General features: G+C 41.8%; 1 protein-coding gene across 2 annotated transcripts in view; it reads left to right on the top strand.

The window, feature by feature from the left end:
• Positions 1-4,419, top strand: part of CFAP54 (cilia and flagella associated protein 54) — a 360,575-nt gene extending 356,156 nt beyond the window's left edge. For both annotated transcript variants that reach the window (XM_075856765.1, XM_075856766.1), the window contains exons 68-69: positions 3,745-3,819; positions 4,087-4,419. In XM_075856765.1, the coding sequence (XP_075712880.1) occupies positions 3,745-3,819; positions 4,087-4,206 (195 nt within the window). In that variant the 3' untranslated portion in view covers positions 4,207-4,419. The remainder of the gene's footprint in view (positions 1-3,744; positions 3,820-4,086) is intronic.
• Positions 4,420-26,014: the final 21,595 nt, after the last annotated feature.

Below are 26,014 nucleotides of genomic sequence, written 5' to 3' on the forward strand. Positions count from 1 at the left end.
ATTCTGAGAGCTCACTAGAGCGAGTGAGTTTTCTCAAATTTTGCAGCATAAAGCAATGTGGTTGCTTTACCACATGCAATGCTGCAATTTTGGGAATTGCTCCATCTAGTGACCAGCGCTGGGAAATCTTATAAATTAAAATCTAATTTATAATATTTCCTGACTCGTGAAAAAAATTAGAACAATGTTTAACCGGTTAAGGACTAGGCTGTTTTACAGCTAAATGACCAGAGCAAATTTCACAATTTTGCTATGCGCTTCTTTATATGACTATAACTCTGCAGGTGAATAAAGTTCATCTTTGAATTTTACACTCTTTTTAAAGTACAGATAGGGCTTTGTTTTAGTGGCATTTGTCAGTATATATCATTTTTATTTTTTTCTCTAAAGTGGGCAAAATTGGAAAAAAATGCAAGAATTTAGCAATTGCGTCAGTTTATGCTAGCATTTTTCACACACAGTATGGACCACGGACAAAATTAATCTCCTTCCACATTCTTCCACTTCTCCCGTGCATGGGGATACCAAATATGTGTGCTTTATTCACTGTGCGGGCATGTGCCAGGGCTTGGCATAAAAGGAGGCTTTTTGGCCTTTTCGGTCCAGGAATTTTGCATTTGATTTTATAGCCGCATACTGTTTTCTGGGGGGGTGTAATGCTGAAACATTAGAAACACCCCATAAATGACTTCATTCACACAAGTAGACCCCACAAGGTTTCCTTCAAGGGGTTTATCATATTTTTAGACAGTCCAGTTTTCTTCTGAAAGTTTCTTGAATAAGATGGATCAAAATAAAATTACCAATTTTTTAGCAAATGCGTCAGTTTATGCCAGCATTTTTCACACACAGTATAGACCACGGACAAAATTCATCTCCTTTCACATTCTTCCACTTCTCCTGAGCATGGGGATACCAAATATGTGGGCCTTATTATCACATAGAGATGTAGGAGGGCGGACGATAGAAGAAGCTTATTTCACAAATCGCTTTTTTTCAAAGCTGGTTTTACAAACGGTATGAATCGTGCTTAGCACATACACGTCTTTGCGATCCCTGAACTTGACCGCCATCAATTCCTCGGATGCATAAGCACAGGAGTCCCCCTTTACCATGCGCTTCCCCACTAATTGCTGTGGAAAACCAATTCGGTTTTTGCGCATGGTACCACATGCCCCAGTCCTTGCAGCATGCAGATGCCTAAACAGGGGCACACTGGAATAAAAATTGTCGCAGTACAGGTGGTACCCCTGGTGAAGCAGAGGCTGCATTATCTCCCACACAATCTTACTGCTGGTGGAAAGATCAGGGGGGCATCCAGGAACATTTATTGAGCGGTCCCGCCCTTCATAAATCCTGAAGGCGGTGGTATATCCTGACCCGCTTTCACACAATTTGTAAAGCTTAACGCCATATCTTGCCCTTTTGGAAGGTAGATATTGGCGAAAGCTAAGTCTTCCATGAAAGTTGAGGAGGGATTCGTCCACACTTACATTCTGCTCAGGGGTGTAGAGTTGCAGAAACAAATTATTCAGGGAATTTATTAGCGGTCTAATTTTGAACAACCGATCCTGGTTTGCATCAGTACTTGGGGGGGCCTGTGCGTTGTCGTTGAAGTGGAGGAACCTCATTATTGTCTCATAATGAGACCTGGGCATTACTGCAGAATATACTGGGGTGGCTTGTGCGAGTCTTGTTGACCAGTAAGACCTAATGGAGGGCTTTTTGACAATACCCATATTTAGGGTGAGCCCCAAAAAATTTTTTAATTCCTGCAAATTGGTGGGCGTCCAATCTCTGGCATGGGTGGATGAAGGTTTCTGCCTTATATATTGAGTGGCATATAAATTTGTTTCGTGGACAATCTGATTTAGGATGTCGTCCGTTATAAATAAATGGAAGTAATCCATTTGGACAAAATTTGTATTGTCCAGGGTTATGCCAGGAGTGGCAGTAAATCTGTGGATTCTAGGCCCAAAAGATGGGGCAGGTGCCCATACAAGAGCCTGGACTGGAGGGACCAGGCTGTCCCATGCTACAGCGCTACTTGGCCCTGCGCTTTCATGTTCTGCAGTTTCAACTGCATCAGGGACAACGTCCCCTGAAGATGAACCTGAAGTGACGCTATCATCGTCACTGCCCAAAACAGGGTCCATCTCTGACGCCATCTCTGATGCGGTCTCCGACTCAGACCACAGCATGGCGTATGCCTCCTCGGCGCTAAACAACTTCCTCGCCATAACGTCACTAACACTAACTAAACAAATTTTTTTATTTTTTTTTATATAAAACACACAAACTAACTGGTATATATATCTACACTACCGCTAACAAAAAAAGAAACCGCTATTGCTATATATATATATATATATATATATATGTGGATATATATATATATGTATATGTGGATATATATATATATATATGTATATGTGGATATATATATATATATATGTATGTATATGTGGATATATATATATGTGGATATATATATAATTATATATGTGGATATATATATAATTATATACTCCCTACCTGCCTATTCTAATAGAATAAAAGAAAGAAAGGTAGATAGAAAAAAAGATAGATGGATAGATAGATTGTATAGATAGATAGAAATCTATCTATACAGAGAATGTTTTATAGTGTAACTGTATTTTTTTTTCACTGTAATCTTCTGGCAGCAATTCTCCCGAGTCTCCTCTTCTCCTCAAACTGTAACGATGTTTGAGGAGAAGAAAAGAGGCAGGAGATTTACTGCCAGAAAAGTCAAAATAAAACAAATCTGGTCGCTGTGATAGGTTTTCACAGCGACCATATGTTCAGGGACCATCAGATTGGTCCCTGATACTCTGCCCAGTGCCCAGAGCTGTTGGTAACAGCGTGGGCACAGGGCTGTGTGCATGCGATCGCGTGCACACTTTTTTATACGTAGAAATGCATGTGATCGCTGTGATTGGTTGTCACAGCGATCACATGTTCAGGGGCCAAAAGATTGGCCCCTGACATTCTGCCCAGTGCCCATGGCTGTTAGCAACAGCCAGGGCATAGAGCTGTGTGCACGTGATCGCTCGTGCACAGTCTCTGAAGTGCCGCCGTAATTAGTCTATACGGCGGACTTCAGAGACCCTGACCGCTGGCCGTATATATACAGCCAGCGGTCGGAAACCTGTTAATCACCTATACACTAATTGTTTAACTAAAAAAAAAAATACATTTTTTTCTAGCGACACTTTCCCTTTAAGAGGTCTTGCGGAGTCCATGCCTCGACAGGTCAACACTGTTTTGGTGGCTCGAGGGGACGTACACTATTAATCAGGTGGTTTTAATGTTATGGCTGAATCGAGTAGACCGTATGGATTCTTAGGCCAGGGCTATACCTAACTATTGAGTGACAGCTGCAGTCCAAGATTTAATGCAACTCAATAGACTCATTCGGACTTCAGTTGCAGCTCAATAGTTAAAATCAATTATGCAGTACTGCAGAAAGTCTAGGTGTAGCCCTGGCCTAAGGAAGAGTAAGAATCACCATCATAGGGAGTTTGAACAGCAACAAATGCTCTATGTACAGAATTTGAGCGAACCGAATGAGTATATAGCAGATCTGATTACATTTACAAAGTAAACTCTACCTGAGTATAGATAACTTCAAATGGGAGGTTTTTACAATGTAACCTTCACCTTTAACGTCCTCTTATAAAACAATCAGCCATAATACATCCTCATTGTGTTATTTTATTAAAGGCAATGGTCCTGCAGTGTTGTTCTGAAGCACAAGCCTTGCTATCTACTGATCCAGATCTTCAGCCAATTACTCAGGTAACATCCAGTTTATATATTCATTTTAATAAAAGAAAAAAACATCAGGCACAAGAGTAAATAATTCATTTTCCATAATTTGTTCTATTTATTCAGTGTTTATATTACATTTACAAAGTCTGTGTGTCTGCTCCTCACCATTTAGTGGGTATTGCAGCACGGTTTTGCTTTATGATATTAATCTTCTTAAGTGCGAAAATGGATGTGATGCTTGCCTATGACAAGAAAAATGAATCTCTCACCGCTATAATTTCCTTCTTTTCACAGGCACCATTTGACATCACTTTGCCATCATTAATCAGGCTGGAGAGAGTCTTTGACCTGACTCACGGCTGTATGTTAATGAAGGGAAGCCTGCTAGATTGGACAGTGTCACAGCTCACCTGAACTATCAATTTATACTTATTGTTTTATCACTCACAAATATATTTGTATCAGACACATCATATGTACTGTTTACTGATTTTTATTCAACCCATTTCTTATATCTTTTTCTACAATTTTATACAATATTTTATTGCATTGCCCATGGGAAAAAGTCTCATAAAATCAATCTCTTTGCTTCCTGTGGTTCTTTAGATGAGAAGAATGTACTATAAACAGCTATTATAAAGAAATGTTAAAATCTTTGTTCTTGTGTGGTGTTATAACCTAAAATGTTCACTATCATTTTATACGTGTTACAAAAATACTCACATACAGGCAGGGGCGGATTACAATGAGGGCAATATGGGCAAGGGCCCGAGGCTGGAAGGGGGCCCAGTTCGCCTCGGTTCTCCCTTACCGGCTGTTAAAATTACAGCCGGTTCAGAGAACCGGAGTGAAGCGGGACCTCTCACCCAACCAGTGGCGTAGCTATAGGGGCCGCACTACACAGTAAAAAGTTACTATAGTAACGGGAGCCGCGGGCCCGTTACTATAGTAACTACAGTACTTACCTTCCTGTTTCCGGTGTGCAGCGCGTGACGTCACCACCATCCTGTAGTTCAGAGTCAGGACATCCGCCGCGGCTGAAGAGCAGGGTAAGTTTCATATACCTGTCTGCTTAAAGCTGATTGGCGGGGTCCGACTCCCAGGACCCCCGCCAATCACCTGTTTTGAAGGGGACGCAGCGCTTGTACGAGAGCTGGTGCTTCCCCTTCATTCCGGTCACTTTCTCACATTGTGAATCCATGTCGGCGATTCACAGTGTGAGTGAGTAAGTGAAATGAAGGAGAAGCATCTGTCGTACCAGCGCTGCGGCCCCTTCAAAACAAGTAAGTGGCGGGGGTCCTGGGAGACTGACCCCAAGCCATCAGCTATTGATGGCCTATCCTGAGGATAGGCATCAATGTTTAGGGACTGGACAATCCCTTTTAAGACTACGATGTTGCAGGCTTAGAGGGCCCATGAGACAGGATCACAGATTGTGTGATGCTGTCTACTCGGCCCTGTATCTAAGCCAATCACATGGTAGGCTTAGATACAAGGCCCATGTGTGATCCTGTCTGCTGGGCCCTGTATCCAAGCATCTTACATAAGCACATGGTAGGCTTAGATACATGGCCCATGTGTGATCCTGTCTGCTGGAACCTGTATCTAAGCATCTTACATAAGCACATGGTTGGCTTAGATACATGGCCCATGTGTGTTCCTGTATGATGGGCCCCGTATCTAAGCATCTTACGTAAGCACATGGTAGGCTTAGATAAATGGCCCATGTGTGATCCAGTCTGCTGGGCCCTGTATCTAAGTATCTTACATAAGCACATAGTAGGCTTAGATACATGGCCCATATGTGACCCTGTCTGATGGGCCCTGTATATAATGATGCCTGCTAACATTAAGCCTCGCCTTAGTAATGGATGTTGTCAATCAGCCAGCAGCTATTAAGGCGGTAATAATAACGTTTAAAAAAATACAAGGACATAGAAAAAATATTTTATTGAAATAAAAAAACAAACACAACCCTCATTAACCATTTTATTGAGAATAAAAAAAACGCTACCATTGATGTAGTCCTCGAATCCGACGTAGTCCAACAACCAAACCTGTAAAATAACACAAACACACAAAAATAATTAGTAACACATAAAAAAGCAAAACAATTGTTATACTTACCTTTTCTGGGTCCAGCACTGGAACCGCAATGTCAGCGAGCTGGTCCCTATATCTAATCCTATCATGTGTGATACTGTCTGTTGAGCTACTGTATCTAATCCTATAATGTGTGAAACTGTCTGTTGAGCTACTGTATCTAATCCCATCCATAGTTTGTAGGGTCGTAGTGCAATAGATATGCTGTCTCCCACACACGCACACGCACACACACAGGCACAGTGTATAGTACTATTATATTCAGGAGTACAGTGTATAGTACTATTATATTCAGGGGTGCAGTGTATACAGTGTAATACATCCCCAGAACCAATGTACTGAGCTTGGTTCTGGCTCTGTATATATGTACTGAGCTTTGTTCTGGCGCTGTATATACAGTGAAGGAAATAAGTATTTGATCCCTTACCAACCATTAAGAGTTCAGCCTCCTCCAGACCAGTTACACGCTCCAAATCAACTTGGTGCCTGCATTAAAGACAGCTGTCTAACATGGTCACCTATATAAAAGACTCCTGTCCACAGACTCAATTAATCAGTCTGACTCTAACCTCTACAACATGGGCAAGACCAAAGAGCTTTCTAAGGATGTCAGGGACAAGAACATAGACCTGCACAAGGCTGGAATGGGCTACAAAACCATAAGTAAGACGCTGGGTGAGAAGGAGACAACTGTTGGTGCAATAGTAAGGGTATGTTCACACGGCCTATTTACGGACGTAAATCGGGCGTTTTTGCCCCGAATTACGCCCGAAAATAGCGCCTCAATAGCGCTGACAAACATCTGCCCATTGAAAGCAATGGGCAGACGTTTGTCTGTTCACACGAGGCGTATATTTACGCGCCGCTGTCAAATGACGGCGCGTAAATAGACGCCCGCGTCAAAGAAGTGACCTGTCACTTCTTTGGCCGTAATTGGAGCCGCTATTCATTGACTCCAATGAATAGCAGCGCTAATTACGGCCGTAATTGACGCGGCGTTCAAGCGCCTGCACATGCCGGTACGGCTGAAATTACGGGGATGTTTTCAGGCTGAAACATCCCCGTAATTTCAGCCGTTACGGACCCCCGCCGTGTGAACATACCCTAAGAAAATGGAAGACATACAAAATGACTGTCAATCGACATCGATCGGGGGCTCCATGCAAAATCTCACCTCGTGGGGTATCCTTGATCCTGAGGAATGTGAGAGCTCAGCCGAAAACTACACGGGGGGAACTTGTTAATGATCTCAAGGCAGCTGGGACCACAGTCACCAAGAAAACCATTGGTAACACTACGCCGTAATGGATTATAATCCTGCAGTGCCCGCAAGGTCCCCCTACTCAAGAAGGCACATGTACAGGCCGGTCTGAAGTTTGCAAATGAACATCTGGATGATTCTGAGAGTGATTGGGAGAAGGTGCTGTGGTCAGATGAGACTAAAATTGAGCTCTTTGGCATTAACTCAACTCGCCGTGTTTGGAGGAAGAGAAATGCTGCCTATGACCCAAAGAACACCGTCCCCACTGTCCAGCATGGAGGTGGAAACGTTATGTTTTGGGGGTGTTTCTCTGTTAAGGGCACAGGACCAGGACTACTACACCGCATCAATGGGAGAATGGATGGAGCCATGTACCGTCAAATCCTGAGTGACAACCTCCTTCCCTCCACCAGGACATTAAAAATGGCTCGTGGCTGGGTCTTCCAGCACGACAATGACCCGAAACAAACAGCCAAGGCAACAAAGAAGTGGCTCAAAAAGAAGCACATTAAGGTCATGGAGTGGCCTAGCCAGTCTCCAGACCTTAATCCCATCGAAAACTTATGGAGGGAGCTGAAGATCCGAGTTGCCAAACGACAGCCTCGAAATCTTAAAGGAACAGTGTCATCACAAATAATTTTTTTATATGTTAAAGATGTTAGTGCTTTAATAAAAACGTTTATTTTCATTTGTGTGTTTGTGTTTTACTGTTTCTTATTTTTACACTTTTTTCTTCCCTATGGGGGCTGCCATTTTTTGTTCCATTTCTGTGTGTGTCGATTAACGACACACACAGACATGGAGTACGGCAGCCACAGTCCCATAGGGACTGCGAACGGCTCCCGTCCCATTGACTGCCGTGTACGGCGTCTGTGTGGGAACTGCGCATGCGCCGCTCCCACACAGTCCTATTCGAAATTGGCGCCGTCCGGCGCCATTTTCCTGTGGACCCGAAGTCGCGGCCGGACAGTAATATTACTACTTCCGGTCGCGGCTTCCGGACTTGTGCACATGGAACAGCGGCAGCAAAGGGAGCGGACGGGCCGGAGGGAGCCGCGGCGGCAGGAGCAGGTAAGAGATTTCAATGTATGTTAGTGTTTGTGTGTGTTTACTACTGTATGTAAACCTACTACACTGTGGGTTACCTCAAAAAATGGCGACACACAGTGTAGGAGGTTAAACCTTTCAAACCCCTCGTTTATCCCGGCACTAGCCAGGATAAAGGAGGGGGGGATGCTGAGAGCTCACTAGAGCGAGGGCTTTTAACCCAATGTTGCAATGCTGCAATTTTGGGAACTAGCTCCATCTAGTGACCAAAAATGGGTAGTATTATAAATTAGAATTAATTTATAATATTTCCTGACTATTTCCTGACTCGTGAAAAAAATAAAAAAAATTTGAACCATGTTTAATCGCCCACACACTAAATGTTTAATTTTTTTAAAAAAAACATGTTTTTCTGGCAACACATTCCCTTTAATGATTTACAGATGATCTGCAAAGAGGAGTGGGCCAAAATTCCATCTGACGTGTGCAAACCTCATCAACTACAAAAAACATCTGACTGCTGTGCTTGCCAACAAGAGTTTTGCCACCAAGTATTAAGTCTTGTTTGCCAAAGGGATCAAATACTTATTTCTCTGTGCACAATGCAAATAAATATATATAATTTTGACTATGTGATTTTCTTTTTTTTTTTATATAATCTATCTCTCACTGGTAAAATTAACCTAGCCTAAAAATTCTAGACTGTTCATGTCTTTGACAGTGGGCAAACTTACAAAATCAGCAAGGGATCAAATACTTATTTCCTTCACTGTATGTACTGAGCTTGGTTCTGGCGCTGTATATATGTACTGAGCTTTGTTCTGGCGCTGTATATATGTACTGAGCTTGGTTCTGGTGCTGTATATATGTACTGAGCTTGGTTCTGGTGCTGTATTTACGTACTGAGCTTTCTTCTGGGGCTGTATTTATGTACTGAGCTTGGTTCTAGTGCTGTATATATGTACTGTGCTTGGTTCTGGTGTTGTATATATATGTACTGAGCTTGGTTCTGGGGCTGTATATATGTGCTGAGCTTGGTTCTGGGTCTGTAAATATTTACCTTCTCTTAAGGTAAAAGTATATGTTAACCCCTTAATGACCGCCGATACGTCTTTTTACGGCGGTCATTAGTGGGCTTTATTCTAGAGCGCCGCCAAACTACGTCGCTGCTGTAGAATAAAGTAAACAGAGCAGGGAGCCGTGAAATCTCCCTGCTCTCAGCTGCCAGAAGCAGCTGAGGGCTGGGGGCGTCCCTGCTCTGCCGGGTGAGATCGATATTAGTATCGATCTCACCTGTTTAACCCTTCAGATGCGGTGCACAATAGCGAGCACCGCATCTGAATGGTTTTGGAGAGAGGGAGGGAGCTCCCTCTCATCTCACTGACACCCGGCGATAAAATCGCCGAGTGTCTGTGTCTTCTATGGCAGCCGGGGGTCTAATAAAGACCCCCAGGTCTGCCTGCAGGGAATGCCTGCTAGATCATGCCGCAGGCATGACCTAGCAGATGCCTGTCCGTTTTAAACGGACAGGCAGTAATACACTGCAATACGAAAGTATTGCAGTGTATTATAATAGCGATCGGAGGATAGTGAAGTCCCCTAGTGGGACTAGTAAAAAAGTAAAAAAAGTTTAATAAAGTTAATAAAAAAAAAAAGTGAAAAAAAAAAAAATGAAAAACCCAGCTTTTCCCCTTACAAAATGCTTTACTATTAAAAAAAACTACAATAAAGCAAAAAAGTTACACATATTTGGTATCGCCGCGTCCGTAACGACCCCGACTATAAAGCTGTTACATTATTTAACCCGCACTGTGAACGCCGTAAAAAATAAAATAAAAAACAATGGAAAAATTGCTGTTTTCTGTTAATCCTGACAAAAAAAATGTGATAGAAAGTGATCAAAAAGTCGCATCTACTCTCAAATGGTACCAATAAAAACTGCAAGTCGTCCCGCAAAAAACAAGACCTTATACAGCTATGCCGACGCAATAATAAAAAAGTTACAGCTCTTCGAATGTGACAATGGAAAAATCTAAAAAATGGCTTGGACATTAGGGCCCAGAATGCCAGCAGGGGGAAGGGGTTAAATCTACTTTTACCTTAAGAGAAGGTAAATATATACAGTAAAAACTAAATCCAAAAAACCATGAAGGAATGTTTTTTCCAATTCATCCATTATATGGTACTTTACATGGTGCCAATAAAAACTATAACTCCTCCCGCAAGAAAAAAATCCTTCACACACCACTCCTTTGACGTAAAAATAAAAAAGTTATAAAGCTCCTGACCACTTCAGTGTCTCAAAGTATTTTGCTTTCTTTCTTCTATATAACTCATTCTGCTTTTACAGTTAAATTAAAACCGTGCCAGGTCTGTGGCCGTCTAAACAGAAATCTGCAAATATATTCAGTACAGGGTCTTCAGAGTTCGCGCGCGGGAGAAGGCTGGGCCAGACTTGAAAAAGTGCCCGGGGCCCATGGTACCCTGGAAGAAATATGGGACAACCAGGACTCTTCCTATAGATGGCTGTCCCACCAAACTAAGTAATCGGGGGAGAAGGACCTTGGTAACCGAGGTGACCAAGAACCCAATGGTCACTCTGGCTGAGCTTCAAAAATCCTGTGTGCAGATGGGAGAAACTTTCAGAAGGTCAACCATCACTGCAGCAATCCACCAATCTTGGTATTATGGCAGAGTGACCAGAAAGAAGCCTCTCTTTAGTAAAAGACACATGAAAGCCTGCCTGGAGTTTGCAAAAAAGCACCTAAAGGACTCTCGGACTGTGAGGAACAAGATTCTTTGGTCTGATGAAACCAAGATTGAACTATTTGGCCTCAATTCTAAGCATCATGTCTGTGGGAAACTAAGCACTACTCATCTCCTACCCAACACCATCACTACAGTGAAACATGATGGTGGCAGCATCATGTTGTGGGGGTGTTTTTCATAATTTGTTGAATTTATTCAGTGAGACAGAGAGACTGGTCAGGGATAAGGGAAAGATGAATGGAGCGTAGTACAGAGATATTCTTAATGAAAACCTGATCGAGCGTGCTCTGGACCTCGAACTGGGCCAAAAGTCCACCTGCCAACAAGACAATGACCCTAAGCACGCAGCCAAGGCAACACAGGAGTGGCTTAGAGACAACTCTGTGAATGTCCTTGAGTGGCCCAGCCTGAGCCCTGACTTGAAGCCAATCGAACATCTCTGGAAAGACCTTAAAATGCCTGTCCACTGACGGTCCAAATCCAACCTGAGGGTGCTTGAGAGGATCTGCAGAGAAGAATGGCAGAAAATCCCCAAATCCAGGTGTACATACCTTGTGGCATCATACCCAAGAAGACTGGAGGCTGTTATCACTGCCAAAGGTGCTTCAACTAAGTATTGAGTAAAGGGTCCGAATACTTATGTCAATGCAATATCTTAGTTTCTCCTTTTCAATATATTAGCAAAAATTTCTAAAATTATATTTTCACTTTGTCATTGTGGGGTATTAAGTGCAGAATGATGGGGAAAAAACATGAATTTTTTTTATTTTAGCACAAGGCCTCAACATATTAAAATGTGAAAAAATTTAAAGAGTCTGAAGACTTTCCGAATGCATTATATCTACAGGATAGGTAATCATCTTCTAATCGCTGGAGGCCCCACCAACTCACCTCGGTACCTCTGTTCTCAAGATTGGTGTGGTACCTGTGGTGTGGCCCCCAGCGATCAGAAAATGATCACCTATCCTGAAGATAGATAGATAATTTATGGTTCAGGAAATACCCCTTTTAAAGTAATGTAAACATTTACAACAAGACCAGTTCGGGACAAGTCAAAATGCCATGAAAAAGTGTAATCCCTTAACTAAGCTAGAAGTTAGGACGCATCACAACATCACAGGTAAAGATAAAGCAGTGGTCTCTTCCTAGTGGTTTTCCAGCTTTTCAGAACTGCAATTTCCTGCAGCCCTGTTGAATATAAATAGCCCAACTCCATTTTATGCTTGTTAACAGTTTAGATATATCAGATCTTTTCATTTTCTTGTATAAAAATTATGGTGTATATAAGGGCCTTAGCGCCAATTGGATTAGCATGGGGGCTCAGTGGTTAGTACTGTTACCCTGCAGCACTGGGGACCAGGGTTTGAATCCGTCCAAGAGTAACTACATGGAGTCGGTATCTTTTCCCTGTGTTTGCAAAAACATACAATAGGTAATTGGTTTGTGCAATTAGATTGTGAGCCTCATTGCTGACAATCTATGTTCATTGCTGTGGAATATGTTGGCGCTGTATAAGCAACAGGAAATAGAAATTTCAAAAAGTTGGTGAAGCACCTTTCATACAGTACCTTCCGTTAAAACCATCTTCAATAATGTTTATGCAGCTTGCAAATTGGAATAAGGTGATTGAATTACCCAGAGTATAAAAGTGTAAAAAAGTGAATTTGATAAGAGGTGAAATATCTTCCAGGTTTCTAGAATTAGTCCTGTTGATTTGGATTTACCAGTACCAGTTTAACTAAGCTTTTCCTAATGTGTTTTAATGTGAAGATTTTTGAACAATTGTAATGTCAGGCTTCCAGGAGTGAGAGTCCAAAGTCTGCAATGTTTGCTTGATAAACTTCCATTTCTATTACAAAGTAAAGCATTGGCAGACCACATACACAGCACATAAATACAGCAGTGATGGAATTTATTGCCATCGCATTTGCTCTGTAAATTGCCAATGTTAGTGTTTTTTCCTTAGTGGCATCAGAATGCCTACTGCTTTATTAAGGATTTAGATATGCCATGCTCACTTAGTTTTTTTACAGATTGAAGCGGTTTCACTAAACCTTGTTTCCATGACCCAATAATGTGGCAAGGCTTTTTATTTTCAACTTCCAGTGAGCTTTTAAGTTTACAATCTTACAATCCTGGTGACTGTTTTGACACCATCATCGAATTGGTTTAAAGCGGGAAGCTGTATCTTCCTCAGCTGTTGTGCCCTCTTTCATTGCCTGATTGTCTTGCTCATTCTGCCTGAGCCCCATGACTTGGTTTCTTCAAGACGTTTATAGTCCAAATTCAAAGTCCAAAATCAACTTTGATTTGATCAGTATTAGGCTAAGGTAATGATGTCCCAGGAGCACACAGGAGCTACTGTCAGCCGAACCATCAAACCAGCTCATTGACGGTTCACCTGACAAAGGTATTCTTCAGCTTCTATATACAGTGATACATAGAAGCTGTAGAAGGAAAGTAAAGCAACATTTTTAATAAAAGTACATTACAAAAGTGATTTTTTTAAATGCAAAAATACATATTCAATTAAAAAAAAAAAAAAAAGGCAGCAAATGTGTTTATAGCCTTTAACACCAAATATTGATCATCATATTATACTCTCTTTTGTAACCTTGGGAGTGCTACTAGTCATCCCATTGCTTTCAAGTTGTTTATTGCGAGTCCTCTTTTATGTTTTATCAAATTTTCTGTATGAAAGCAGCTGGCACATGTATCTGCCAGTGACCAAATTGTCTGACAACTAATGGGGGGATGTGCATGGGTCCTGACATATTTTTGCAGAGCATGGAAACCTCCAATTTATTTTTCAAAATTGTCATAATCCAAAATGCGTTTGCCTATAGAACTAGAGAGACAGCACCTATGGCTTGAGATTGAATTAGAAATGGAAAATGCCTGACATGTCGAAGCTCCTGATACCTTCCTCTCTATCCAGCTACACATTTACAGTCAGGAAGGTAATTCAAGCCTTTACTTTTTTCCAATGATGTAATTGCACTTGGGATGTCCCACTCAATTAACCTTTTACGTGGCCATCTGAGTCCAAGATCCCAAGAAAGGTTCTCCGTGTTATTGATAACCCCTCCTATGGCCCACATATCACCAGGAGAGTCCTAATCTGCATCATTGGCAGCATCCTTTCAAGATTCTGGTGTCAGCCAAGACACTGCTAGGGAGGTTTCATTCCTCCGAACCAAGTTGTGTGAGATCCCACACATTAGGGTCTGCAGCTTCATCTCTCTAATATCAACTGTCAGGACTATCTGTGCCTTGTTTGGCAGGGTCAGCAACAGTTCACCTTGGCTAGTGGTACAACACTTCTCTTCATCACTAGAATATTTACAATTTGAGATGCAGCATTGACTGTGAAGCCCTCTCAAGGCTCTCAGTAGGGCTATGGTTCCAATGCTCCTAATTCATTAGTTACAAATTATACCCTTGTAGAGTTGCTCTACACATATTAATTTAGCTATTAGTGTTTTATTATCTGTGTCATAATAAGTATGCTGAATAATAAAAGATGTTCTCTTTGCCTCAGTTTGTAAAGTACATCAGGTACAAGGTAGTGCAGGTAATTTTCTTAATGGGCACTTTATTGCCGAAATATCAGCTTCTGTCTACTGTTATGTCAAATGAACCATATCCAATGGATTTCGGAAAAAGGGTTCACTCCTTTTCGTGGCGCTCCTGTAATGCTTATAGATAGCTTTAGTGTTTCGTTTCTTGCAGAGTAACTCCACAATCCTCACGTTTTTTTGTGATGATAAAAATGTATTTATTACTTGAAGATAAAATTTACCAATGCAACAAAACAAAATATCGAAATGTGACGCATTTCAACCTAGGACCTTGATCTTCATCAGGCATAATAAAATGAAGGGATTTCTGCAGTGCTTAAATACTTTTTTTCCGATTCATTTTAAATAGGTCAATGGCTATAGGTTCCAGTTCAAAGTGGAGTGGTCTGTTCCCTCAATCGTAAAATGCTACCTTTAAGGAGTTCCTTAAGGGAGCTAAGAAGGATAAATGATCTAATTTAAGATTGTTTACTATTTATTCCTTATTAGTCATTCTTTTCTTTATTTCCTATTATTTTTTGTTTATTATTTGGACAATCTATTCAACAAAAACGTTATTTTTTTTAAATTATTTTTGATGAATACGTTGTCCAAATAATAAAAGAAAAATAGGAAATCAAGAGAACTAATAATAAGGAATAAATAATAAACCATCACAGCATAAGCTCCAGATCTTAAATTAGATAATTTATCCTTCTCAGCTCCCTTAAGGAACTCTTTAAAGGTAGCGTTTTACGATCGAGGGAATAGACCACTCCCCTTTGAACTTGGACCTATAGCCTTTGACCTAATTATAATGAATTGGAAAAAGTGTATTTAAGCACTGCAGAAACACCTTCATTTTTTTTTATGCCTGATGAAGACCTAGGTTGAAACACGTCGCATGTCGATATTTTGTTTTATTATATTGGTAAACTGGTAAAAAAAATGTGAGGACTGTGGAGTTACTTTCCCTCCCCACTCCCGTTTTTTCCAAGGAACCATGTCAAAAGAACCACACTCTGACTATCTGAATACTACAGTGTCTTCTGTGTGGATCAGAAGTCATTCTCTCTATGCATTCCTGTGAGTCTCACATTGAGCGTCTTACGAGCATGCATCTGGTCAGGTGATATAAAACAGCGGAAAGGAACGGAGCTGATAATTTGGTACTAAAAGGCCCAGGAAGCGAATAACCTGCACTACCATTTTGCAATATCCAAATGTTATCACCTTAGAGAGTCTGTTTCTTTTTGTCTTCCCTACTTCACATTTCCCTCCCCACTCTCGTTTTTTCCAAGGAACCATGTCAAAAGAACCACACTCTGACTATTTGAATACTACAGTGTCTTCTGTGTGGAACAGAAGTCATTCTCTCACATGCATCTGGTCACGTGATATAAAACAGCGGATATGAACGGAGCTGATAATTTGGCACTAAAAGGCCCAGGAAGCGAATAACCTGCACTACAATTTACCTGATTTACTTTACAAACAGGGGCAGAGATAAAAAACAATTCCAGGGTGCTTCTTCAATGCCGGACTTACGGCATCAACAGTAATAGTAAACTCTGTTTGGCATTATGTTATTAAAAAGGATGATGTCAGCAAAAATAACAGGGGAACATGTATGGGGAGAGTGATTTAATGACATCAATTTTAGCAGGAATGTGATCAAATCCCCATAATGCTAAAGCTGTCCATGGACTTAGGATTCACAGTACCAAAAAGATATGAGGGATTTGGAAAGCCATTTAGTAGCTAGAGGTAAAAGGGGTTTTCCCATGAAGGACACTTATGACATATCTACAGGATATGTTATAAATGTCAGATAGATGTGGGTCCCACCTCTGGGACCCGCACCTATTTCTAGAACAGGGCCGACCCGCACCTATTTCTAGAACAGGGCCCCCTAATCCCCGTTCTAGCTTTTTGTGCTCACGCTGACTCCCGGCCGCTTCCTGATTACATGGTCGGGAGTTATGGAAACAGCGTAACTCGCTGAGCTACGCTGTTTCCATTACTCCCATAGTAATGAATGGCAGTTACGGAAGCAGCATAGCATGCGAGCTATGCTGTTTCCGTAACTACTATTTAGTTCTATGGGAGTTACGCCGTTTCCATAACTCCCGAACATGGAGGGTATGTGCACACGGTGAGAGGCTTTTACGGCTGAAATGACAGACTGTTTTCAGGAGAAAACAGCTGCCTCGTTTCAGCCGTAAAAGCTCCTCCTTGTATTATGCGAGGCGTCTGAGACGCTCGTAAATCTTGTGCTGCTCTTTATTGAGTTCAATGAAGAACGGCTCAAATTACGTTGCAAAGAAGTGCCCTGCACTTCTTTGCCGAGGCAGTCAATTTACGCGTCGTCGTTTGACAGCTGTCAAACGACGACGCGTAAATTACAGGTCGTCTGCACAGTACGTCGGCAAACCCATTCAAATGAATGGGCAGATGTTTGCCGACGTATTGTAGCCCTATTTTCAGGCGTAAAACAAGGCATAATACGCCTCGTTTACGCCTGAATACAGGTCGTGTGAACCCAGCCGTAATCAGTAAGTGGCCGAGAGGCAGCATGAGCATAAAAAGCTAGAATGTAGATTAGGAGGCCACGTTCTAGAGATAGATGTTGTGGATATGTCATAATTGTCCTTAATGGGAAAACCCCTTTAATGTTAGAGAAGTATTTCATAGAGAAAACCAACTGGTCAATAAAGTTACTTAAATGAAAAGTAGTTTTTACTAAATAATAGAGAGAAAATGAAGGAACATATCCTTCCTATAGGGGAAGCGATAGCAATGAATATACACTAAGAGCTAGGAGTCTTCTGAGTTGCTCCCTCTGCAGGTATTGTGTTGCAGCGGCATTGGTTGCCATGGGAAACTATACTTGATGGAGTAAGGACAAACTTAAGAGGTTGCCGTGAAGGGGCAAGTGGGCTTATACAGTTTGATCAAAATGTAAACTAAGAACCGCCTGTTCATAGAATGTTTTAATTTTGCCGAGCCGCAATAGATGAAGTATAACACCTACTAAGATAGTTGGGCTAATACATGCATATATCAACTCAAGTGAGCTGTGTGATATACGAATATGAACACCTATATAAGAAATCACATATGAACCATTGTTAGCGAAAAATAGACAATATTTTATTGAAAGACAAAATTGTTAAAAATAAGTACATTGGCAGTAACATTACCTATAGAATAAGGACCCCCATGTAGGTCGGGTCCCACAGCCTCTATAGTAAAGTGCAAGGAGTGCATGCAAAGACTGGTACATAAGTAATACGATGAATATGGATAGAGACTATCCAAGACAAAGTAGGGGGGAGGAATGAAAATGCGGCACTCACCTGCACGTACCTGCAATCTGCTATGTCCTCCCTTTAACGCTTTTTATCTCTGCCAAGATGTCACAATAAAGTTTAAGAGCCAAAACGGGTGAGTGACGCATTTTCATTCCTCTCACTATATGAGGATCTGTGAGTTTGTTCACAGAAGAAAACCCTGTTGCAGCTAACCGCAATCACACTGGCCCGTCCCTCACAAAGGGAGGGGCGGGCGAGTGGGAGCACAGTCAGCCACCCGGGAAATACTGATCATAAGCACATTGTCAAAATGTACATATTAGCCCGTGAGTGCCTTGGAACTCTGACATGTTCAGATCTTATATTAATCGTGACGTTCATTCTATTCTTTCCTCTCTTTTCTTTTGTACTGTATGCGCGGCATCCTGGCCACCCTCCCATTTACCGTTCCCTCCACTCTTGTGGTGGTACAGGCGTCTAGTGATGGTGGCCATCTTGCCTGTATTCCAACACACTCATGGGCTAATATGCACATTTTAACAATGTGCTTATGATCAGTATTTCCCAGGCGGATGACTGTGCTCCCACTCGCCCTCCTGCACCCCCACTGTGCATGCTCGTGCCCGGCCTTAAAGGGCCATCACGCTTATCCTGCAGACCGGAGTGGAAGTGAGCACTGGTGTCTCCTGGTAAGGAGATGCGAGCCATCTCTCACAGATCCATGGCTGCGGCCGCCGGGGAGGGGGGGGGGGGGGTAAGTAATCCCGACGGTCCACGGCCCTTGATGCTACAGTATCCCCCCTCTTACGCCCGCTCTTTTTGGGGCCAGAGCGAGAGAGGAACCTCTTAATGAGGGCAGGGGCACTGAGGTTCTCTTCCGGCTTCCAGGACCTCTCCTCAGGACCAAACCCTCTCCAGTCCAGCAAATAGGAAGTCCTTCCTCCTACCTTTTTGTAGTCCAGGATCTCCCTCACCTCAAACACATCAGGTGAACCGGTGGGAGCAATTGCGGTACTGGGAGTCTTACTGTAGCGGTTCAGGACCACTGGTTTCAGGAGGGACACATGAAAGGAGTTGGGGATTCTGAGGGTAGGAGGCAGCCGAAGCTCATAGGAGACAAGGTTTATCTGTTGTAATATCTCAAAAGGTCCGAGTAACCTGGGAGCAAACTTGTATGAAGGCACCATTAAACGCTCTCTTCTTTCTATATCCGCTTTTCGCTTCATGCGATCATCTGCTAGCAAAATAGAGGACCGGGTCTGTTGCCAGATTTGCAGAAAGTCCCCAAATGCAGAGTCAGCATCGGGTACCTTAGATGTAGCTGACACAGGAAGAGAGACTCTAGGATGTTGACTGTACACAATGAAGAATGGGGTGGAAGTGGTGGACTCACTTGTGTGGTTGTTATACGAGAACTCGGCCCATGGAAGAAGCTGTACCCAGTTATCATGCTGCAAGGAGATGAAGTGGTGGAGATAATTTTCCATGATCTGGGTAATCCTCTTGACTTGCCCATTGGACTGGGGGTGATAGGCTGAGGGAAAAGTCCAATCTCACATCCAGGAGTTTACAGAGGGCTCTCCAGAATTTTGAGGTAAATTGAACCCCCCGATCAGACACGATGTGAAGGGACAAGCCATGCAAAGCGGAAGATGTGCTGAATGAAAAGACTCACCAGTCGGGGAGCAGAAGGTAGGCCGGTAAGCAGGATAAAATGTGCCATCTTCGAGAAACGGTCCACCACCACCCAGACAGGGTTGCCTCCTGCTGAGGGAGGAAGGTCTGTGACAAAGTCCATCGCAATGTGCTGCCATGGGACATTGGGTACAGGCAGAGGTAGGAGCAGACTGGCAGGCTTGGAGTGAGCAACCTTGTTAGAAGCACACACCGTGCAGGAAGAGTCAAAGTTTACAACATCTTTGGGTAGCGTGGGCCACCACAAATGACGAGTAATCAGGTCTCGGGTCTTACGAACACCAGCGTGCCCAGCCAGTTTAGAGCTGTGTCCCCAGTGGAGAATTTTTCTCCTTTCTGTCAACCGAACAAAAGTCCTCCCAGAGGGATGTCTCTAACCTGCAAAGGATTGGCAGTGACAATGCAGGACGGGTCTATTATACTTTGGAGGGACTCCACCGTGTCATCCGTCTCAAATGACCTGGACCGGGCATCGTCCCTCACATTCTTGTCAGCATGACGGTAGTGGAGAACAAATTGGAAACTGGTGAAGAACAGCGACCACCTGGCTTGACGGGAGTTTAGTAGTTGAGCCGACTGGAGATAGGTGAGGTTCTTGTGGTCATTGTAGATCAGGATGGGGTGAGCTGCGCCCTCTAGCAGATGGCTTCACTCTTCCAGAGCCAATTTGATGGCCAGAAGCTCCAGATCCCCAATAGAGTAGTTGCGCTCTGCAGAGGAAAAAAGTCTTGAGTAATAGCCACATTCGGCTCTCGGCCATGGACGCTACAAGAACCAAGCTCAGCACATAAATACAGTACCATAACAAAGCTCCGTACATATATACAACACCGGAACCAAGCTCACTGCATATATGCAGCACCAGAACCAAGCTATTATAATAACGAATATATGATTACACCGTGTTCCAAATTATTATGCACATTGGATTTAAGTGTCATAAACATTTAATTATTAGTTTTTCAATTAAACTCATGGATGGTATTGTGTCTTAGGGCTCTTTGGATCATTGTAATCAATCTCAGACACCTGTGATAATTAGTTTGCCAGGTGTGCCCAATCAAAGGAAAACGACTTAAGGACGTTCCACATTATTAAGCAGGCCACATGTTTCAAGCAATATTGGAAAGAAAAAGGATCTCTCAGCTGCCGAAAAGCGTGAAATAGTGCAATACCTTGGACATGGTATGAAAACATTGGATATTTCAAGAAAACTTAGGCGTGATCATCGTACTGTGAAAAGATTTGTGGCTGATTCAGAGCACAGACGGGTTCGTTCAGATAAAGGCATAATGAGGAAGGTTTCTGCCAGACAAATTAATAGGATTAGGAGAGCATCTGCTAAAATGCCATTGCAAAGCAGCAAACAGGTATTTGAAGCCGCTGGTGCCTCTGGAGTCCCGCGAACCTCAAGGTGTAGGATCCTCCAGAGGTTTGCAAGTGTGCATAAAGCTATTATTCGGCCACCCCTAAACAATGCTCACAAGCAGGAACGGTTGCAGTGGGCTCAGAAATACATGAAGACTAATTTTCAAACCGTGTTGTCTACTGATGAGTGCCGTGCAACCCTGGATGGTCCAGATGGATGGAGTAGTGGATGGTTGGTGAATGGCCACCATGTCCACACAGGGCTGTGATGTCAGCAAGGAGGTGGCGGAGTCATGTTTTGGGCTGGAATCATGGGGAGAGAGCTAGTAGGCCCCTTTAGGGTCCCTGACGGTGTGAAAATGACCTCTGCAAAGTACGTAGAGTTTATGACTGACCACTTTCTTCCGTGGTACAAAAAGAAGAACCGTGCCTTCCGTAGCAAAATTATCTTCATGCATGACAATGCACCATCTCATGCTGCAAAGAATACCTCTGTGTCATTGGCTGCTATGGGCATAAAAGGAGAGAAACTCATGGTGTGGTCCCCATGTTCCCATGACCTCAACCCTATTGAGAACCTTTGGAGCATCCTCAAACAAAATATCTATGAGGGTGGGAGGCAGTTCACATCAAAACAGAAGCTCTGGGAGGCTATTCTGACATCCTGCAAAGATATTCAAGCAGAAACTGTCCAAATACTCACAAATTCAATGGATGCAAGAATTATGAAGGTGATATCAAAGAAGGGGTCCTATGTTAACATGTAACTTGGCCTGTTAAGTTTTTTTTGATTGAAAGAGCTTTTGATTTCTGTAAATGTGACCTCCTGATGCTGCAAATTCAACAAATTACCATTTTAGTTCTCTTTACAACCTTTAAAATGTTTTGATCTCTGTTGTGCATAATAATTTGAAACAGTGCATTTTGAGTTTTTTACTTCTAAAAAAAAATCTGTTATCATTAGGAGATTTGTTCAATAAAATTTGCATTATACTCCAATGGTTGATGGCTTGAAGATTATACTGACTGTCATTTGCATAGAATATTTAGGAAAATCAGCAAAAAATAACATTTGCATAATAATTTGGAACGCGGTGTATAATGGCACCATACACTGTGTTTCTGATTATAATAGCACCATACATTATGTCCCAAACACAGTGCCCCCTGTAGATAATGCACCCCATGGAGCCTCTGTTGATAGTAAACCCATAGAGCCCGCTGTAGATAGTAACCCCCATAGATAGTGCCCCTGTAGATAGAGCTCTACATAGATCCTGCTGTAGATAGTGGTCCCCACCATAGAGCCCCCTGTAGATAGTGTCCTACATAGATAGAGTAGAAACTCACTTAAAAGAGGTTGCCGTGAAGTGACAAGTGGGCTTATACAGTTTGATCAAAATGTAAACGAATTACCTCAGTTTCATACATTTTGCCAAGCCGCAATAGATTAAGTATAGCAAGTGGATGTGCAGTCCAGGTATTCTTCTCTCCCCTTATGAATACACCAACAGCTAACCCTAGTATTTCCCTTCCAGTCACCCAGTCTAATCAGTAACCAGCCCAGAAGGGGCAAACCCAGCCTCCAAAGAACTCCTTAAAGGCCCTGTTAATGGCCTAACCCACTAAGTTCTTAAAGTGTGGGTATGTACAGGTATATAGATATACAGCTATAGAAGGAGGTGAGGTATAACAACACAGTGAATAAAAAGAAATTCTAGCAAGATAAAAACAAAATAGACCATCTAATTTGATCCAAACTCAGGCCCAGAGTATGTGTCACATATCTGATGTAAGTCTAGGATACCAGTGGTATACAAGAACCACAAGATCAGAAAAACAGAAAAAGTACTACAGATTTCCAGTTGGACTAAATGATTATATTCAACAACAAACCCAGAGCAAATGATAAATCTAATATAGATATGGGATCCAGCGACATATTGAATCCAATACCGTGAGATTACAAAAAGGCGTATCAAATGCCTTAAAATAACTTAGCAGAAACCAAAGTAACTCAGAAATATGATGTGTAGTCTTCAGGCAGTAATTTTCTACATATATGAATTGAGTCCTAATAAATATAACTAATTACTTGTAAAACGTTAATAATTGATGACCACATTTATTTCTTCCTGGATGAAACCTCTCACCTCGCAGTTTTTAAGACATGCATCAAATACACCTGTTTCTGCGATGAAGGACCATTTACAAATAATGAGCTTCTTCTTTTTGCAGAGCAGCACAAATGGTTGATTACATTATTAATAGCTGGTAATTAGTGCGATCTGCATCAAGCACAATGGCTTGGAAATATTGATTTCAGATTAGTTGCATTGACCACAGCTGCATTTTTTTTGTTTGCTGTTTATGATAATTCCTGGAACACTGATTCTGGGTCTATGTGTAGTACATAACTGTTCTAGGTATTGATATTTGCTAGGTTATTAATGCCAGCGGGCAAACCATTGATGTAAAGAATACTTTGTGAATAAAATATCCAGAAATCAGCACTGAAATATGATGTCATTTGAGTTTTGTTTCACAGCGAAAATCCTTAAATTCTTTCCTGTTTTTTAGTGTCTAATTTAAGAGCTACTCCAGGAAATCGCAGATGAAGATTGAGCATTGCTTAGCCATTATAATCATGTATATAATCTGGTTTTTAATAATTTATTCCTCTTGCTATTAAAATTCACTTTCTCTTGTCTACCTGGGAGAGACATGCAGCACTGTTTATCCTGAGGTTTCATAATCATGAATATAATGCTTGAATTAATAAAATGCCAGCACAACTGTGAAACTTACACATGCATTGCATTGGGAGAGAAGGGCCAATGCAAATTTTTATTCCAATCGGGACCTGTGGAAATCTGGTTGACAACCCAGTGGGTGCTTTAATGGCTGCGATTAGTGAAAATTTGGAACAGGACAATGGGTTATTTAAAGTCTTCCTCTCCAAGCTATTCAACATTCCATTTTACTTTTTATAAATGAGTTGTATATGAAACTTTGTAATATATCTTATATGGGGAAATTGGCATATTTATCACTTTCCAACAGTCTTCAGTTTCCCAATCCATGCCTGCAGGCTCCCTATAAATGTTCAGAAAATTTCTCAGACCCCCTTCTATTCCAAACTTTGTATGCAGTAATACAGTAAATAGTAGACAAGGAGCAGGGGGATGCAGATGCAGAAACTCCATATGCCTGTCCCTGTAAGGGTATGTTCACACGCTAGCTGGCTTTTATGGCTGAAATGACAGCCTGTTAGAAGAAAACAGCTGCGTCGTTTCAGCCGTAAATGCTCCTCCTCGTAATATACGAGGCGTCTGTGACACTCGTATATCTTGAGCTGCTCTTCATTGAGATCAATGAAGAACGGCTCAAATTACGTTGCAAAGAAGTGCCCTGCACTTCTTTGCCGAGGCAGTCAATTTACGCGTCGTCTGACAGCTGTCAAACGACGACGCGTAAATTACAGGTCGTCTGCACAATACGTTGGCAAACCCATTCAAATGAATGGGCAGATGTTTGCCGACGTATTGTAGCCCTATTTTCAGACGTAAATCGAGGCATAATACGCCTCGTTTACGTCTGAAAATAGGTCGTGTGAACCCAGCCTCAGAGTGCATGCCATGAAAGTGGAGTGAGAGCAACAGGAGAATTATCTTATTGGCTCAGAGCATCACTAGCATTACATTAGGAGCATGCCCACTCGCCAGGTATGGAGAAAAAAAAAAATTCAAAAACACGTTGACATACAATTTTTGGCTGCACTGCATATAATATAAAATAAAGAAATTGTGATCTAGTGAATTGAACACTCTATTTGCAAAGAAGCAGACGTAATATAGGCCTGCTGCAGTCTGTGGGTGATCCACAACCACATTCTTAGAGGGATCTTGCAGGGGACTTGTTGTTTACCTGTTGGAGTCTTTCTTTCAGGCAAGATAACAGGGGCTACGTGACTATAAATACAACTTCATATTGAATGTCAAAATTCTTTAACAATAATTTTTTTTTTCAAATTATTACTTTATTGTTAAAATGCATGTACAGTATAAGGTCTGTTATTTTAGGAATTTTTCCATCCGTTCTCCCTGAAGAACTAGGTTTACCTCTAACAATGTACATAGACTTGAAGATAAATGGTGATGGTGAGCATGTCACAGTAAGACATATTGCAATGACAAAGAACACTTTACTAGAGAACCTTGAACATAGTGTAACAGGGACTACATGCTCTTTCCAGTCTGTTAAACTCTAAACAGGGGTGAATTAAGCCCTTGTGACGGCTTATGTGAGAAGTGTTATAACACCAAATATTGTCAGATGCCTTGGTCAAATGTGTCACTCAAAAAAATGAATGAACAAAAAGCAAAAATAAACCTTAAAGGGATACAGAGTATTGCAGTCTATGCATTAAGCTCACTAGATACTTTTATAAAGAACCTGGTCTCTGTTTTTGGTGCTATAAAATCTTATGCAATATAATGTAATGTAAGCTGCTCATAATTATAAGGGATCGGCATGTAGTATTTTGAACATGCCGGATCTTTTGGTGTGTCTGGCTTGATCTGAGTACAATTTTTATGGGGAAAGGTTGTAAGTCAACCAGTAGCTATTTGTGTGTATGACCCAATATGTAAACTGTTGACCCTCAGAGTCGGATTTGAGTTTTGATAGTCCTTGAAAATTGTAGAATGGAAATACATGCAGCCCATCTTTTTATTTGACTTAACCCAATGGTACATAATTCTCAAACGTTTCCCACCCTGACAGAGCACATGACAAATGACACCTGTGTAGTGATATGGATATAACATGAGGGGTTGGAGTCTGGCACACATTTGTTTTCATGATAAAAGTATGAGTCATTAAGATAAATCCTTAGATTCTAGCTGTTACAATGTAGAAACCGTACTGTAAGGCTTCATTCACAGCTGCGTTGGGACTCCATTCATGGGTTCCGTTGGAGCTTTCTGTCAGGGGAACCCATGAACAGAATCCAAATTGAAACAAACGGAAACCAAAGGTTCCCGCTTGCATTACCGTTGATTTCAATGGTGACGAATCCGGTGGAAATGGTTTCTGTTTCTCAT

This window comes from Rhinoderma darwinii, chromosome 3 (assembly GCF_050947455.1).
Source record: "Rhinoderma darwinii isolate aRhiDar2 chromosome 3, aRhiDar2.hap1, whole genome shotgun sequence".
Classification (NCBI taxonomy): domain Eukaryota; kingdom Metazoa; phylum Chordata; class Amphibia; order Anura; family Rhinodermatidae; genus Rhinoderma; species Rhinoderma darwinii.